The 18,359-nt window shown below is 39.9% G+C and overlaps 1 protein-coding gene across 1 annotated transcript in view; it reads left to right on the top strand.

Annotated features, from left to right (window-relative positions):
• ACVR2B (activin A receptor type 2B) overlaps window positions 1-16,776 on the top strand; it is a 107,357-nt gene extending 90,581 nt beyond the window's left edge. The window contains exons 8-11 of the mRNA XM_039705725.1: window positions 993-1,107; window positions 2,758-2,896; window positions 5,241-5,371; window positions 7,673-16,776. Coding sequence (XP_039561659.1) covers window positions 993-1,107; window positions 2,758-2,896; window positions 5,241-5,371; window positions 7,673-7,867 — 580 coding nt within the window. The 3' untranslated portion in view covers window positions 7,868-16,776. The remainder of the gene's footprint in view (window positions 1-992; window positions 1,108-2,757; window positions 2,897-5,240; window positions 5,372-7,672) is intronic.
• Window positions 16,777-18,359: the final 1,583 nt, after the last annotated feature.

Consider the following 18,359-nt stretch of genomic DNA (forward strand, 5'->3'; position numbering starts at 1 on the left):
CAGGCCTGCAATGTCCTGCAATCAGCAGGGTCACCGAGTGAATTGATGATAGGGAAGTTATAATGCTGAGCATACAGGACAATTGCCATCTGCTGTCTAAGGTCTGTAATTTAATTAGATTGCCAAACATTCCTTTTCAGATGAAAATGCAGGAAGCCCAGGGAACAGGGCTCGACTGGTTTGGCATCTCAGTGTGATCTTCCTCCAACCCCCACCCTTCCCAGCCCCTGCAGATTTACCTGAGCTGCCCTGAAATGATCTTGCTGCAGCACAGGACTGACACAAATGTCCCCTTCAAGCACAGAGCCACCATCTCTACTGCAAATTCTTACACCTGCCTGTCAGCTGCCTGCTCTGACCCTGACAGAGTGTCTGTGTGGCCTCACCCCCTTCCCTGCTTGCTTTCCAACCCTCTGAATTCTCCAGGGAAGATCAATCCAGCAATTACAACAGAAGGCTGATAGATGACTGTGGCAGAAGTCTGTTGAAGCATGTAGTCAGGGTGGAGAGAGTCTCACCAGCATCTGCTGATTTCCAGAAAGATCTGATTTTGTAGATAGGAGCAAACGTCCTTACTAGGATAAAGAGTAAGGTACTCCCTTAACCTGCCTTGGTTTTGTTCTTGGGAATGAGAAGGGCCCAGAAGATGGGAATCCAGAGCTGGTGCTTGGAGCAAGAAATGGTGCCTTATATACAGCTTGCTCTAATTAAAAGAGCCCCTTCAGATCAGATTTTACTTTGAGATTAATTCACTGGAGAGTTTGGCTGACTCTGTGCTGGTCAGCTCAGGGCTGCTTGGTTGTGTTTTGGGGACAAGGGCAGTGAGGAGAAGCCAAGTTTGCAGCACTGGCCATGCTGGGACCCTGGGGGAGAAAGTAAGCAAGGAGCTGATTTACTGGGAGCTGCTGAGCCTACAGCCAGTGTGTGTGCTGCAGTGTGATTTAGACACATGCCGTGATAAACCCTTCCCTTACTTTTTGCCTTGTCCATAGGGACTTCAAGAGTAAAAATGTCTTGCTGAAGAACGACTTGACAGCTGTGCTAGCTGATTTTGGACTGGCTGTACGGTTTGAACCTGGAAAACCCCCCGGGGATACTCATGGACAGGTAATCATTACCTTTAACTTTTTGAAAAGTTGGCCTTGCCATAGATTCTCTGGAGTGGGGGCTGGTTTGTGTAAATGCATTTAATTCTCTTTGAGATATTTTTTCCATAAAAACTTGTGCTCAGACATAAATTCTGTGAGCTGCTTTAATCCAGGTGAGTGGGGAGGGTGCTCAAACTCTCTGATTGCTGTGCAGGTGAAGCTCCCCCAGCTCTGGGGTCAGGTAGCTTCCTCCTTCAGACACAGGGCTCATTGTCTCTTTATTGTTTTGGTATACATATCCACAGAATCACAGAATACCATGTTGGGAGGGACTCAAGGATCATCTGCTCCAACCTTTTTTGACCAAAGCAAGGCAAGACAGCCTAGGTGAATCATGGAAGTGTTTCATTTTGGAGTCTGCTGCACATACCACTTCTCTAGACCATAACACAATATTAAAGCTCCTAAATATTAATACTAATACCACAATACTAGTATTAATAATCCTAAAATTATTGATTTAATTTTAAGAATTCAGCCAGGCTGGCTGCTTGGGTGACCTTTGGCACATCTGGCTGTGCACTGTGTAAACAATATACAGCTTTATGGGTTCTTAATTTTCTGCCTTTGTGTTGCAGCAAGCAGACCCTCATTCTGCTCTCATGCCAGGACAGCAAGTCCTTCATCCCCTCCTTGTGCCTCCAGTTTTTTCCTGAATTTCCATCTCCAGTGTAGTCTCCCTTTTTTACCTTTATCTCAAAAGGAATGAACACTCTTCTGGGTTAGCCTTACTCAGCTTTCCTCATCTTTTTCACCTTTTTTTTGACTTTTCCAGTATTTTGTACTTTGCATATCCTGGCTTCACTCTGTCCCCACTGCCTCAGATAACAGCAAGAAGAGAATTTCCTTAAAGGAAATTATTAAAAGTGTTTCAATTCTCAAGAAAGCTGCTTTTTCCCTTGCTGTCCTGTCTAATCCCCTACATTATGAGCCATACTAAACAATGGAGGCACTATAATGCCTATTCCCTCAAAACAAGAGCAGATCTTTTCTAAATCATGGCAAGCCAGGGTTCATGTTTTACTATTCTGTGGATACAGGAGACTTGTTTTATCTAGGGCTGTCAAAACAACACCTTTTCCTACCATTTCAGGATATATAAATGTTTCTCTTTTCTGTTTTTTTTTTATTTTTTTTATTCTGTTTTTGTTTATCTGGGGGGTTGTTTCTTTGGGTTTGGAGTTTTTTGTTGAGGGTTTTTTGGGGTTTTTTTGAGTGAAAGAGGATTGAACTTTCAACAATTGAGATAACCAAGCCAGACTTGACCTCAGGGTGTTCTGTGTGTCTCCAAAGACAGCGTTTCCTCATGCAGGGTGTGCTGCCAGAGCAACATGCAGCAGGATGCAGACCTGCAGTGTGCACTGAATGAGTATCACACATGCAGCCTTGCACTTTGGCTTCCTCCTTTACATTGCTTATCTGGACTGGAGTGATCTTAATGAGAATCAGTGTCAGAAGAAACAGCTCCCCTTTGCTTGTTTTTCGAGCAAGGTGCACCTTTAGCAGCAGTGGCCTCCAGCCTAATGAAACCTGCTGTCACTCACCTCCAACCTGCAGAGGCTGAGGGGCCCAAATGCAATGTAACTTGAGCTGTGGTTTTTCTCTGTAGGTGGGAACAAGGAGGTACATGGCTCCTGAAGTGCTGGAGGGAGCAATCAACTTCCAACGAGACGCCTTCCTGAGAATAGACATGTATGCAATGGGACTGGTGCTGTGGGAGCTAGTCTCCAGATGTAGGGCAGTTGATGGTAAGAATAAAGACCTCTTCCCTGTTCTGTTTCAGTTGGCCACAGAATGGATCTGTCTCTGTTTAAAAAAAAAAAAAAAATCAATGCCATATTTTTATTAAAAGCAGCTAACCTGTTTTTCCTTTGTTTTTTAACATAAGGGGTTACTCTCTGTATATAATAACCTTTGTAAGTGCTCAAGCCTCAACGTATTTTTTACTATGTTGGTTACCTTGCAAATTGCTGAGAATTCAGAGGGAAAAGGTGATTCCTACATGGTGTGTGTCCATTACTCTTGAGCCTGCCATGTGCTGCTCTCAGTGGCACTCCACATTTCTGCCTGTGACCAGGGCATGCCTTGGGCTCCTGAGAAGAGCCACACAGCCAGCTTGGCTGTCACCTGGCTTATGCAGGGCAGGGGGGTAGCCTGAATGGAAAGCACCTTAGTGAAATAGCAGGAACACAGGGCTGGAAGGATCTTCTTGGGTCAGCAAGCCCATTTCCCTGCTATCATAAGTCATTAGTTTTTGATCTTTTGCTGATCAAGTCCTCTCTCAGCAGTGCACTTGGTTTGTTTCTTCATTTGCAGCTTTGGAGGATGTCACTTTCTCCTGAAGGATCTAAAAGTATGAACTTCATGGTGTCTCCTTTCCCGTTTTTTTAATCTAAAAATGATGCTGTGAAGTGGGCCATATTTTCTGTCCAATCAGCACATCTGTTCTTTAGTGACCTTTGACATTTGCAGGACAGGAAAGCAGTCACATCATTGCAGTAGCTCCAAGGCTTCTTCTTCTAAAACTAAGAACTAAGAACTAACTTCCACCTAAACTTTTTTCTTCTTGTATAGATATGGGTGCTTTGAACTGAATATCAAATTTGTAAAACAACAGCACCTCACCTAGACTTGAAATGTTTTTGTTAGCATTATAGAAGGACTGAGGAGCATCATTATAATTGAAATGCCTCCCATAAGTGTGTGGTAACAGAAGGTCTCATCTTCAGAAATGTACAGTCTAACGAGGTAAAATGCTGGAGGAGCAGGGAGCTGGGAGCACAGTAGGGAAAAACAGTGTACACAGATCATTTATGTAGGAATTGCCCTTCTCTGTTGAGGTGCCCCAAATATCCACTTTCATTTTTCCTGTCATGTTTGTGATCTCCTGCCAGTTCAGGCAGCTGAGATACTCCAGGTGCCACACACAGCACCACTGAGTCAGAGGGAAGGCTTCCTTTGGGATGACAGGGAGTTACACTGAGCCTCATCTGCAGTTCAGCTCAGAAGTGACGGTGTGTAAACAGCACATTTAGCTTCCAGATCACCAGTGCAGATCTTCACAGCCCGGGTTCCTCTTGGAGGAAAAGGAAAGTCATAAGTGACCCTGATTGGAGCAAGTGTTTCAGTTTGGTTTAGTGACTGCCACTGAGTAAACAAAAATAATGATAAGCCATTTTAGTGATTTCATTCTTTGGAGTAAACATTGTTCTGTTGGTGTCACAATTCATGACCAGATGAAGTGGTCAGCTCTTTTATTTTAGTCTGGAAAGACCCTTTTGCAGTATCTCTGCTCTGAAAAGAGGTCATTTTTTGCTACTGAGAAACCCTAAGTGGTGCCATGGAGCACCCTGAGAAGCCCATCAGTTAAGCTGGGCTGCTCTTTCTGGGAGAGCATCTATGCATTGCCAAAAGCCAAATGATGTTTCAAAAGCAGAAGTTACTACTATCATCCAGCATGTGCACTGATACTCATAACAGTTTTCTCATTCCTGTGGCCCTGGGCAGTTCACAGCCATAACTGGTATCAATAAAATGTTCAGAAATCATTTTACACTTAGGAGCCAGTACTTGGGACAGGTACATCTGGCTCCGGTGTGTCAGGGCAGATTCAAGCCTCTGAACAAACCAGATCACAAAGCAAGAAAATGTAAGTGTTGTATATGCTTGACCTTGTTAGTCAGTGCTAAAATGAAATTATGCTCATGCTGAAATCTTTCTCTAGGTTATTGTGTCCTGAATTGTTGTGTTTAAATGTGGGGAGGATGAGTTGATCTGCTCTTTTTATTAAAACAAATCACGGATTACCTGGCAAACTTCCTCAAGGAAATGGTGGGATCTGGAGGCCTGGCTGAGGGTTTGGATTTGTAACTCAGCGAGGTGGAAAATGCACGGCCAGACAAGCAGCAGGGACAGCAAAGACCATTGTGCAGGAGGAATGTAAATCACATTTGTCTGCAGTGACATGTGAACGTCAGGCTTTGTTGCAGTGGGTTAAGGTTGCTCCAGAGCTGCAGCTCACTCATGCATGGGGACACTGTGGCTCTGCAGAGGCCATTCCTACCCTAACCTGATTCTCTGTGTGCACCATAGGTCCAGTGGATGAATACATGCTGCCTTTTGAAGAAGAAATAGGTCAGCACCCATCCCTTGAGGACCTGCAAGAAGTGGTGGTTCACAAGAAGATGCGCCCCGTGTTCAAGGATCACTGGCTAAAACATCCCGTACGTCCCTCCTGGTTAACAGTGGAAAATATTTTCCTGTGTGATGGGAATGAGGGATGTGGTTATGCATTCCCAGTGTTAGCCAGAGTCAGCTCTGGGCAATGAGGGGTTGCTCAACACCTTTGTGTTCCCTTTTCTTTTTATCTCTTGTTTTTAGAGACTAAACCAGCTGAATAATCAGCTAGTGTTGAATGTGGAGCGTGTGGTGCTTTAGTAGGACTCCTTTAATAAGGTGAAAGAATGGAAAATAAAGTCCTTTCATTAAGGAAAAGAAAACTATCCATACCATTGGAGACAAACTCCTCACAAGCCAGATACCATGCAAGACTTGGAGCAGTTTATGGAGGAAAAATTAATTAGATGTGAAAGCAGGCAGACAATGAAGCAAAATGCAGTGTGGGTTTCCCAGAGGTAGTACATCTCAGGCTCAGTTTTTAATAAAAGAGCTGATTTTCCTTAGATCGGGAAGATAAGAGATGATGACATCTCACCGGGCTTCAGTAAGAAGTCAAATGCCTCTATTTTGCCCAAACTGCTACAGATTTTGCTAGACTCAGGGGTACTAACTCATTTCCCAGAAGTTAGGGAGAGCTGTGAATTGTACAAAAAGATGAGTACTCCACTTCAAATGAGGGTTCAAATAAGAGCTGCGTTCTTCAAGCACTGTTGAATTCAGGTTTTTTGGGGATATCGAGAGAAATGATTGCAAACAAAGCAAATGGTTTCATAGTAACTGATACAGTGCTGCCAGCTCTCACAGTTTCATCATGGGAATCTTAATACATGTTGTCTTTTAAAGCTTCAACTGCTGAATCTTGGGATTTATTTTGATATTAAAAAAAGCACTTTTGGGGCGGAATGCAACCAAGCCTTAGAAAGCAGATGCTTAAAAAGAACCATGAAAACACATATTTAAAGAACCATGAAAACACATATTTAAAGTAATCTTTGAAGCTTATCTCATGGTAATTGGCATACTGTGGAAAAAATACTTGTAGGGGTTTTTTAGAGCATTGGCTGTGTTGAGTGGATCTCTCCACCCACTGACAAGGTGGTGCTCATGATGCCTTAAAGATATAGAAATAAAACAACAGACTTTTGAGACAATATTAGCATAGGAGGTAATATAAAAACTGGTCTTTGATTGGAGGCCTCCAGGGGCAGATGTGGAAAAATGCCCACCCCACATAGGGCGAATACAGCTTTATAAGTTTAGCTGATTAGCATAATTAACAAGAATCCCCAATTAGAAACACAGGTGGTGAGGTAATTTCCCCTCTTGGTTCAACCTCTTTTGGAACCCCCCCATTGGTAATAGCTATATTCTATTTATGAGAAAGTGTCTTGGGAGGGTAGCTCATCCTTGGTTCCCAAGAAAACACAAGGTAGGATAGAAGCCTTTGGAATGTATTTTGTTTTTCTGCATATCAGGGTAGGAAAAGTGCTGGAGCTAGCTAGGAGTTATATAATTATATAGCAATATCCTACAGAGCTATGAACATGTATGAAGGAAACACAAAAGCAAAAATCACTTTGGCATCCTGAAGGTTGTGAGTTTGATCCTCACACGGGGCACCACTAATGTTGATTTTTTTGTTTTTTTCTTTGTTAAGGTTGGGATTAAATTGTAAGATGGTAATTTTTGTTTGGATTCAGATGTTTATTAGTTTTTATTTATATTATAGTTTCATAAGTTGTGAGTTTTATAATATTTTACTAATAAGGTAAAAAATGGAGTTGTATTTATTTTTTTATAAGGGTTTTTAAGGGTAAACTGTTTAATTAAGAAATGATACTTAAATTATTTTTAACTACTTGGATTTTGTAATGTGGATTTTTTAATTTAATTCCACAATATTACTTAAACTTATGAAGAAGAAGGTGAAGAAGGTAAAGAAGGACTAGTTTCTGTTTTACAACTTCTATTTTGTTTTATATATATTATTACATTTTAATACTTTAAGCTTTTTATTATGTGATGTTACACATTTTAATTTAAATTATACACTTATAATCTTAGTTCTATCATTTAATTTTGGATGTTTTTTCTATGGCTTTAGGTTAAATGCAGTGTTTTCTTAGGGGGTTAGCATTTGTTATTCTTTCTGAGAGGGCATCTACGCATTGCCAAAAGCCAAATGATGTTTCAATAGGCAGAAGTTAACGCTGTCATCCAGCATCTGCACTGATACTCAGTGACAGTCGTTTGTTAGTCTAGAAAGGTTGAAATTTTCAGTGACTAGGGCTCTAGCAGCCTCCCCCAGGGCAGGTGACGTTGCTGAAGGTGTTTTCTGCCCACAGGGCCTGGCGCAGCTCTGCGTGACCATCGAAGAGTGCTGGGACCACGACGCGGAGGCGCGGCTCTCGGCCGGCTGCGTCGAGGAGCGCATCGCGCAGATCCGCAAATCCGTCAACGGCACTACCTCGGACTGCCTCGTCTCCATCGTGACGTCCGTCACCAACGTGGACTTGCCACCCAAAGAGTCTAGCATCTGAGTCCTGGGTTCTGGTTCACTTTTGTCTTTCCAGACTCAGCGGATTTAAAACAAACAAACAAACAAACAAACAAAAAAAAACAACAAGGAAAAGAGTTTAAAGAAAAAAAAAAGTACAAAAAAAACAAAATCACAAAAATTCAACAAACCCATGAATGCAGCTGCTATTTTATCTTGACTTTTTATTATTATTGTTATTATTATTATTATTATTTTTTTGGATTGGATCAATTTTACCAGCACATTGCTCTACTGTATTAAAAAAATGGACATTTCAGCAAGCATTCAGGTGCCGACTAATGAATGCAGAAAAGGTGCAGGTACCTCAGAACCTCAACAAACTCACTTCAGTTGTTTTTATTTTATTCAGTTTTATGGGTTTCTCTTTATCAGTTTGTCTTCTGAGCGGAGCATCTGTGACACAAAGCTTACGTGACAAAAAGGAAAACCACCTACCACCTTCGAAAACGCAATGCTGCAAACTGTGGAGGAAACTTAAGACTGTTATGTAAAGAATACACCTTCCTCAAAAGCATTTTTTCCCCATGTTGGTTTTGGGTTCAGTTCCTTTTTTATTTTTTTTTAATTTTTTTTGGAAGTGAGCTTCAGAAAAAACAGCAGATGTGTCTTTTACGGATCTAACGGGTGTCATTGTAACATGGGAAAAAAAAAGTAACTGGGCAGAGAATGTTAATTCTTGATGGTATAATTGAAGGGGGGAGCGTAGAATAGGGGTGGGGAGAGTGACGTTGGACTTGGCAGCATTTGGGGAAACATCATTTGCTATGGAGCTACTTCTCAGGTAACCATTAGAGGAGGGGAAGGACATTTCTGGGCAGAGTATTTACGGCTGCAGCGTATGGAGAAAGCGGAGTTAAAGAAGCAGTGGCTGGAAGACAGGCACTTGTTTCTTCCTCCAGAGTCTGGGTTGGGCAGTAAAAGAGCAAAGCAGGACTGTAACTTTTATTTTTCAATTCCAGGTAGTAGTAGGAAGGATGCTTTCAATGTCATCAGGACAGGTGGGGAAGTGTGATTTCACAAGCACTTTGGTGAAATACTGGAAGACGAGAAAATTTTTGCATCTCATTTTAAGTGTGAGTCAGCTGAGAGAATTTGGCCTTGGGTTGATTATCTTTCAGCCCAAGCTAATGGTGCAGATGGTGGAAAGAGGAAAAGGGTGAAAACTGGTTATATGAATTTTTTTTCTTTATTAATTTGGGACTGGGGGAGTGAATGGTGGCAGCTGGCTCCTGTAGCATCTGAGAAGCCTGAGAGCTGCCTGGCTGCAGGGAGCTGAGGCAGCTCAGCAGCAGCAGTGATTCCCACAGCACCTCTCCCACTGGTTTCTTTGACGCTGCTTTCTCCTTACTCTGTGATGAAACTCTTTTGTCTTAAAGTGGTGCATATTCGAAAATACCGTTACTCTTATTATGCCATAAACTCGCTCTAGTCAGTGAATGTTCCTAATGCTGCTGATTCAACATTGAAATATTTTTTTAATTTGCAAAACATGCAATGTTTAAAAAAAGAAAAAAACTTAAAAAAAAAAACCAAACACAAAACATACACACACACGTTACGTGGCTTCCGAGGTTTAAACTGAAAAAAAAATTAAAAACTTCATGACCACAGACCACCTCAAACCAGAAATACCTCAGAATTTTCTACTTGTATGAGTTTTATTATATATTTTGTTAGTTGTGTTGTCTTGTAGTAAGTATATTTTAATGTAAGTTGGCTTTTATGACAAGGGAGTTTTAAAAAAATTAAAAAAAGAAAAAAAGTTCCAAAATCTTTTAGGAAGTGCTACCATTTTTTTTTGTTGTTTTGTTTAATAAAGCACCATTGTAAATAACTGTATACAGTTGTGGAATAACTGCCTATATAAGGTACCTGGGCATTATTCACTATTATTTGTGAAGGCTGTTTCCATTCTGTGTTGTTTTTGGTTTGTAATTTTTTTGTCTGTTTTAGTGAAAGGACAGTACATCTTTTTCTTTTCCTTTTATTTTTTTATTTTATTTTCTTTTTTTTACTTTGAATATAACATGATTTCTGTGTCTTGCTAGACTGACAAAGTTATGTCCATTGGATGGCCAGATCTTCTAAATTTTTCTTTGTGTTAAGCCAAAATGCAGTCCTAAACTAATCACCCTGTAATGGAAATGTAAAAAGTCTGTATTATATCTAAATGAATTGGACTTCTCTCCACTGCCAAATTATCAGTGTGCACCCTTGCACAGATATAATTTATTAAGCAAATGAAACTGCTAATTGGAGAAAATATTAAAAAAAAAATTGAAATATATTTCTTGAAAAGTATAGCTTTAAAACCTAGAGGTCACAAATGAGGACATGGTCCTTTATCTTGAAGAGACATTAAGAGAATTGCCTTAATTTGTCTATCTGAATAAAGTCTTAACCTATTCTTTCAAGTTACTGAATGTATATTGCATATTAGTATGTACACACATGTAACTGTGTTTCCGTGTGTAGGTTTGAAAGTTTCTGTTTCTTGATGTGCTTCTGTTGAGAAAACCTTGACAAAACCAGACAGAATGACCATTTTGACCCAGCCAATGTCCCCGGTGGCCATTGGCACCCTTGGGCCTGATGCTGCAACATACCTATGCTTAGCATTGAGGGTGTAGGTAGCTCTTCTGGTGTCACGACATTAGGCACTCACTTAATGTTAAGTGTGGTTGTAAATGTTTGCAGGATCAGTATTTTTCATGTTTAATACATTTCTGCACTGAGATTTATATGAAAATGTGACTATGTCTTAGAAGTGAAGTGATGTAAGGGTTGGGGTGGAGCGTAGAGCAGTTAAGACTGAGTGAATACTTGTTTCGAGGTGGGCTCGCTCCCTTTCCCCAGGGAATGGGAGCCAGTTCCTATTGCTGCAGAAAGAAAAAAGCTGTACTGTCTTTTAACTGTTAATATCTGTTTGCTCTTCTGGATTTTTTCCTTCAGCATTACGTATTATAGCTAAAACAGGCTCATTACAGCAGTTGCTTTTTTATCCTGATTTCTTTAAGAAGCTTTAAAGTATTTATTGAAAGTGCCATATTATTTTAATAGCCTATTAAACAGTGTCTGAAATCTTCTCTTTTGAGAAAGCATAAACACAAATTCTCACATGTAGCTTATCTTACTGCGGGGAACTGCACGACCGTAGAAACCTTGACCGAATGTTGATTGTAAAGTGTTACATCTTCCTGGTGTAATGGTTCCTTATAGATCATCTTGTCAGCAGGATTCAGAAACTGACTGGAAAAAGAATTTTCAAATTGGGTGAGTGCTGGGTAACAAGTTTTATATGTATGTAGGTACGTGTGTCTTGCTATTGCAGCATAGAAGGAAATCCTGAACTTTTATTGTGTACCAATTTAGATAAAGCTGTTTTTTAAACTGGTATTTATTTATTTTATTAACAAAGACAAGCTCTGATTAACTTGTTGGTCTTTCAACAGTTGAGCTGTTAAGCAAGTAGTTTCCTCACCTCTAATCCACTTGAACTCTCATTGACAACATGATTTTGGTTCTGTTTGGTGCTGCAGAGGCTTTTTCCAAGCCAGGAATTGGGCCCATCCATAGGTGTAGCTGTCATAAGCAAGTGCAGCTCTTTTCCTTTTAACACTCCCTTGAATAAGATGGTGACAACAACTCATATTTTACTTCCCAAGTGTTGAAATTCACTTCCCATTCAGACTTGGAGGAAGCAGCTCTTCAAAAATTAGGTTGCAGAATTTCATTGGTCACCTCCCTTCCTCAGATGGAAGTTCTTAGGTGAATATTAACACTGAATATCCAGAGTAAAATTTCTCCTTGACTTTAGGAGCCAGGATTCCCCATCTCTGGTGGAACTCCCTTTTATGAATTTATTGCACTGGCTGGGTTGGTTTCCTAGGTGCAGAAAATTTGGCTTCACATTTTTCAACTGGAAATACCACAGGAACTAAAACTGGGGTGTTTTTTTGAGATGGTAGAGCTGTGACTTGCTGATGAAATTGCATTAATACAGCAAGGCTGGAAATTATATATGGCTTATATTGAAATACACGTGCGTGTCATAAGAGATGGCTGTAAACCAGCCTAACCATCAGTTAACTAGTTCCAGGCCTATTCATTATAATTAAGGATTTTAGCTGGTCCTGATCATTAAGAAATCTCTACTTAAGACAAAACGAAGCCACTTTTTATTCTGCTGAAATTCTCTTACAGAATATTTTTTATGTGCTAGACAGTTACACCTATGGAAGTGCAGAGGTCTTTGTTTTGAAGAGAAGGTCTGTGAGTGCCCCCCAGTAACTCCCCTGCGTTTTCCCTGCTGATCCCATTTGAAGTCAGTGGTTTCAGTGAAAGCAGATGTTTCCAGGCTAGCTGGGTCAGGCTTGGCTGTTAGGAATCCTGATCCCCCTTAACATCGCAGCACTGAAACATTTCATTCCTCTTGTGTGACTTTCTAGGCAGAGTGTCAGAGCTTGCCCTGTTTTGCAGGGAAAAGGTCTGGTTTCACTTGGCGTGGAAGGAACTCGTACTGCAGAGGAAGGTGCTGGGTGATGAGGTGTGACAGTGCTGTTGTTGCAGTCCTCTTCAAGACACACTCGGCTTGGGAAGTTGCTAAGCAGGAAGTGTCCCACAAACTTTTGTCACTTTTACATACAGGATATTGTTTGGTAACATTGTAAATAAAATAGACTATATAATAGAGGAAAATAAGGACATTTTGACTTTTTTACTTTTGGAAAAATATATATATATATTTTAGTTACATATACAAACAAAAATTCTACATTGTGTGAGAATTCTTTTATACCACAAATTATTTTTGTAATGTCTAATATGTTTCTGCAGGGAAAAGGGAGAAAGGTCTGTGTATGCACAGCAAATAAATAAATAGATATATATATATAATGTTTAAATTAAGTGTGCACTACATCGAAGTCTAGAGGATAGAACAAGTGTAGCCTGAAAACAGTTTGAGGAGCAAGTTTGGATGTACTTGGACATGCTTTGAGGACAGCACTGAGTATATGTTTAGATTATCTTGCATGTCACATCCCTTCTGCTAAAGATGCTTATTGCTTTTCTATGGCCATCTTCAGTTAAGCCAGGAGGAGTTTTTTCACGTGTTCATGCGAGTAGCCATGTGTGGGCAGTGTGTCTTTTGGCATGTGCCGTGGTGCTGCAGTGAGTTGTGAAGTCAGGGTGTTGAGAATTTACCGAGGCCAAATAGCCGGGCTGATGTCGCTCGCTGCCGTATCCGCTCATAGCAGCTGTGTCTGCTGCACTGACAATATGATCTGTAAGGAGCTGTTGCCAGTGGAATCCTGATAAAACCAGTTCCTAGAAATTCCTTCTCTCTGAAGTGACACAACTAATCAGGCTTCACCAGAACACACGGCTATGTGCTCTGTGTTTCCAAAATCAGATTTAATAGTCTGTGTCGGAGGCACTAAAGAAAAGGAGCACTGTCATGTCCAAAGTCTTACTTTGAGAGAGAAGAGAAAGAGCTTCCCAAGTCTGTGTAAGCAATCCAAGGTATTCTAAAAGTATTAAAGAAAATAAAATGGGGCCGGACGGGTGTAACCCAATTTTCTATTGGACTTAAAATCACTCCAGTCTTTTTAGTCCTCTCAAACACGATAGCACAGTGTCAGTGGGTGAGAGGTACTGAAAAAAGCTTTAAACCAAACAACACATGGCACTGCCTTGGAGCTGGTTTGACAGTGTGCCTTTTGCAATTAGTGCTCACTAATTCAAGCAGGCTCCTGCAATTACCGAGTCCCTCAGCTGTGTTCTGGTGAAGTCCCAGCCCTGTGGAAACCAGGAGAGGAGTTTCCATCCAACCCTGTGTGACCACGAGTGTGTGTGTGTGTGTGTTACTGGAACACTTTCAAACACACCTGGTCCCTTATGTACATGGGACTTCCTTTTTCATGACTCGTTTTAGGGTGACACTCAGTTCCCTGACTGAAGTAGTAGCCTATGGAATAAGCAGCAATGCTTTTTGTCAGGACACTTCCACAGAAAGAGATCATACTTGTGTTATGTCCATCCAGCTGTTCTGAAATGTAATGCTATTCTGTTGTGCCTTTATTTTTCCATGTAAAAGCAACTGCTGTAAGCTTTCTTTTTCTTTTACTAGTTTATTTTTTTTTATCTCTGTCTGAAAAAAAACCACTTTTCATTGCCCAGCTGTCATTTCTGGATGCAGTCTGTGATCCAGGTATTTCAAGAACCAATTACCTCAAACCTCATGTTAAACAGTGTTGCTATCTGGATTCTCCTTGATACTACAATATTGTAACATACACAAACAGGAACCTTGCTCTATATGGGTGTTTATATATATGTATCATATACATATATACATGTATATATATGATATATATATGTAAATGGAAAGTCATCCCCAAGGACTGAAGGAAAAAAGCAAAATTTATTTTGTATTCCAACATTGAAACCAAAAGGGCTTTTCTGAAGCTCTGTAATGGCATTGTGCTGGATATCTACAAAGAAAAAGTGTTTTCTGAAAAGTGCTTCCTTTACTAGCCTTTTATTTCAGTATTTTAACGGGGCAGATGATGTGAATAAAACACCACTTCTGCATTTTTGGCCCATTTTGAAGCAGAAGCCTCTTAGTCTTTCCAGTTGTTAAAATAAACAAGAACTCAGTTTATAACATTCCAATAAGGTTGGTATTGCAAACCTCAGACATGTTCTAGGAAAATTCCATAGCTTCTGGTTTTGTGACAAGGAAGGCCGTACTTCATTCAATTTTCCAGTGTTTTGAGGAACTGAAGTTTAACCAGTAACCATCCTAGTCAATTAATATCCCAGTTCAGTAGTCAATGGCATCTCTGCATTGCCACGTTTGTTAAAACACCAAAATAGACTCCAAAATAAGAAACAATCGAAACCAAAAATCCAGCCATGACAGAGGAGGAGGAGATTGGAGCATCTTATAGCTTTGGAAAGTGGACTTAGCAAATTTGTGGATAACAAAAAAATATGTTGGCAAGACCTAGAACCTGTCTGGCCCTTTCCTTTTCCAAATACCTACTCCCAAGAACCAACTCATAAAATCAGACCTTCAACTACAGCAACTTCTTAATGGTACTTTGCTGAAGAGAATTATGTTCAGGCTATATTTTTGGGGGAAAAATAAAAGTGGGACCATTTTTAAAATTACAATTTTATTTTATATGTTCCCCTCCCAAATGTCTGGGGTTTTTTTTTAAATGTATCCATGTAGTTGATACAACATTAGTCTTTATTTTACTTGGACAGCATAGTAGCTTTCCTGTAGCTTTCCAAATACTAATGCATTTACCATTACTAGTAATTCATTTAATTACTGGTAATGAATGGATAGTAATTAATTTACTGTTATTAAAGGAAGAGAACATGATATTTCCCTTTCCCCATTTTTTTTCTTGACTGCCTAATGTTTCTATGGCTATTGATGGTTGATAATTATTATCTCTGGTAAATCAAAGTACTAAAATCTCCCAGGAGGAGGTATTTTGCAATGCTGCTGGCCTTCCAATGGAATAACTATGATGCAAAAATCAATCTCGTAGTGGGTGAGGATTGAAGGAGGTGGTTACTGCAAACTAAGTAACATTTTTGGCCTCAATTCTATGCCATAAGCCTGCACAATGCCATTGTCAATCTGTTCAAACTATCTGCTAATGAATTCTGCATGATCCTCATGATAGAGTTGAAAGCCTGATCTTTCACCTGTTAATATTTTCACATTCGTCCTTAAGTTTGACAAATTTTGTACTGTAAAGTTGACTTAAGTACAGTTTGATGTCAATTCTTGTGGAAAGAGCTTTCTGCATGTAACATTAGATGCATACAGTTAAACAACACAGCATAGTACAAAAACTCACAAGAAAATGTTTTGGCACCAGCAGGAAGAAATCTCACCCTAACCATTTGTCATTTTATAACCATCCTATTGTAAGTTTTACCAGCTACTTCTAAATTTGTGCTTTATTTAAAGAAATAAAATAAAATCCTAAGACTTGTCTAGCGTAGTGAAATATGTGTATATCAGTTTTAGGATAAATAGCTAAGTCTTATTACGCTGTGTTACTTAACTTGTATATATAGAGTATACATAAGAGTTTGCAGTAACCTGTTTCTCCAGGATTTCCAGTTGGAATGGATTTAAACTCAAACTATGAGATTAAATGATTTAGAAGATTGCAGAATAGACTGAGTGTAAATTACAGGAAGCTCTATCAGATGGTGAAATAATTTTTAAAGAGTCTTTTGGTCCTTGGCTCAAATTCACTAAGTACTGTTTGTATACCAAGATATGTGAAATGTAAATGTTGTAGGTTATATTTCACTCTTGTAGCTATAAAAATGTAGAACAGAGATAGCTTGTACTACTGAGTTAACAAAAGTTATACTAAAGTATCCTGTTAAAGAAAAAAGTATAGAGAGTTAAGCTCGTTGCTGTAACCCCTTTTGGATTGAAGTGTGCTGATTTTCATATATATACATTTTATATATCTATATATTCTACAGAAGTATACATATATAAAATGTATGTATAAAATGGCCTAATGCAGACATCCATTGTATTGCAGTTATGAAATGAAGACATTTTGGAAAGAACATTGTATCATAGTTCATGAATTTGCAGTGGATCTTTGTTCCTTTTTACTGTGGTATTTTAGAAAGAGTCTCAAGTTTGAAATTAGATCTGCCAAGTTGGAGTTTTGCTGCTTCAGCTTTGCACTGGGTGTCCGAATAAACCAGTATGAATGTAGTATTTGCCCTGTGTGAAGCAGCTACACCCCAACAGATAGGAGAAAAAAAAACCTAGAAAGAACTATTTCAAGTTTATCTTTTTGTATATGAAAATAAACAGTAAATTACAAATAACTGTTTCCCTCGTTGGTGTGACATTAAAAATCATTGTTATTTTATTGTCTTTGGTATCTAGCTGGAGGATTTCCTTTTTTGCAGATGAGTGTTTTTAGTGTTTCAATGGCATTTCTGCTATCCAAAATACCTAAAAAGTCCCTGCAGAGGCATAGCTGAGGCCTGCCCCTACTACCCACCACTTGCAAACAGTTCCAAAGAGGAGTGGGAGTTATCTTAAATTCACAGAACCATAGAATGGTTTGGGTTAGAAGAGAATTTAAAGATCATCCAGTTCGATCTCCTCTGCTAAGGGACACCTTCAACTAGACCAGGTTGCTCCAAGCCCCATCCAACCTGGCCTTGAACACCTCCAGAGATGAGACATCCACAACATGTCTGGCAACCTCTGTCCTATTATTATTATTATTATTATTATTATTATTATTATTATTATTAAATGTCCCTTTTGAGTGTGTTGCCTCTTGTAGCACTGTGGTAACACTGCTTATCACTCCTAGCAAAGAACAATTCACAAAGGGCAATATGTGCATGTGAAGCTGTATCAAGACAGTCCAGCAATGTACTTCAACTGCCAGAAGCCAAAGGCAGGGGAACTTGACCAGGAAAAAGATTAAAATTTTTTAAAAAGAAAAAAAAGCCTGAGTTCCCTGTGCTCATAGCACCACACTGAGGTCTGTAATCCTCACATGAGGTATGAAGATGCCCTTGGCCACACATTGAAGCATGGCCAGAGTTCTCCAGGAAAGCTGCCTGCAGTAAAGTGATGGTAAGGCCATGAAATCATTATATTCTGGTGTTTTGCATTGCTAAAGTGATAATTTTTTTCAGAAAATTGCCTCTGGCTTGGTGCTGGGTTGAAAATGCTTTGTTTGGACAGATATGAGGCAAATATGAACATTATCAGGCATTTGGGAGGGAAAAATAGTAATAATCAGGCTGGTGGTTTTCCTGAAAAGAAGCCCAATGTAACATCACCCAGTATTGACTAAAGCCAACCCCATGCCACAATCTTCTCATTCAGCCTGGAGATCTGGGGAGATCTTCTGATGACCTTCCAGTCCCTAAAAAGGACTTGTAAGAAAGACAAGGACAATCTTTTTAACAGGGCCTGTGGAGATAGGATAAGGAGGAATGGTTTAAAACCAAAAGAGGGTTGATGTAAATGATATATAAGGAAGAAATGTTTTACAATGAGGGTGGTGAGGTACTGGCACAGGTTGCCCAGAGAGGTGGTGGATATCCCATCCCTGGAAACATTCATGGTCAGGTTGGATGGGGCTCTGAGCAACCTGGTCTGGTTGAAGATGTTCCTGGTCATTGCCGAGGGGTTGGACTCTCACAGAATCACTGAATTGTTTGGGATGGAAGGATCCTCTGGAGATCACACAGTCCAACCCTCCTGCCAAGGCAGCATCACCTGGAGCAGGCGACACAGGGATGTGTCCAGAGAGGGAAAACTGGGACCTCCCTGTTCCAGTGCTCTGCCACCCTCGGTGTAAAGAAGTTCTTCCTCATGTTGAGGTGAAACTTTTGCTTTGTGCCGATTGCTCCTCATCCAGTTGCTGGCCATCATTGAAAAG

Source organism: Passer montanus, unplaced genomic scaffold, assembly GCF_014805655.1.
Source record: "Passer montanus isolate IOZ18808 unplaced genomic scaffold, ASM1480565v1 scaffold10, whole genome shotgun sequence".
NCBI lineage: Eukaryota > Metazoa > Chordata > Aves > Passeriformes > Passeridae > Passer > Passer montanus.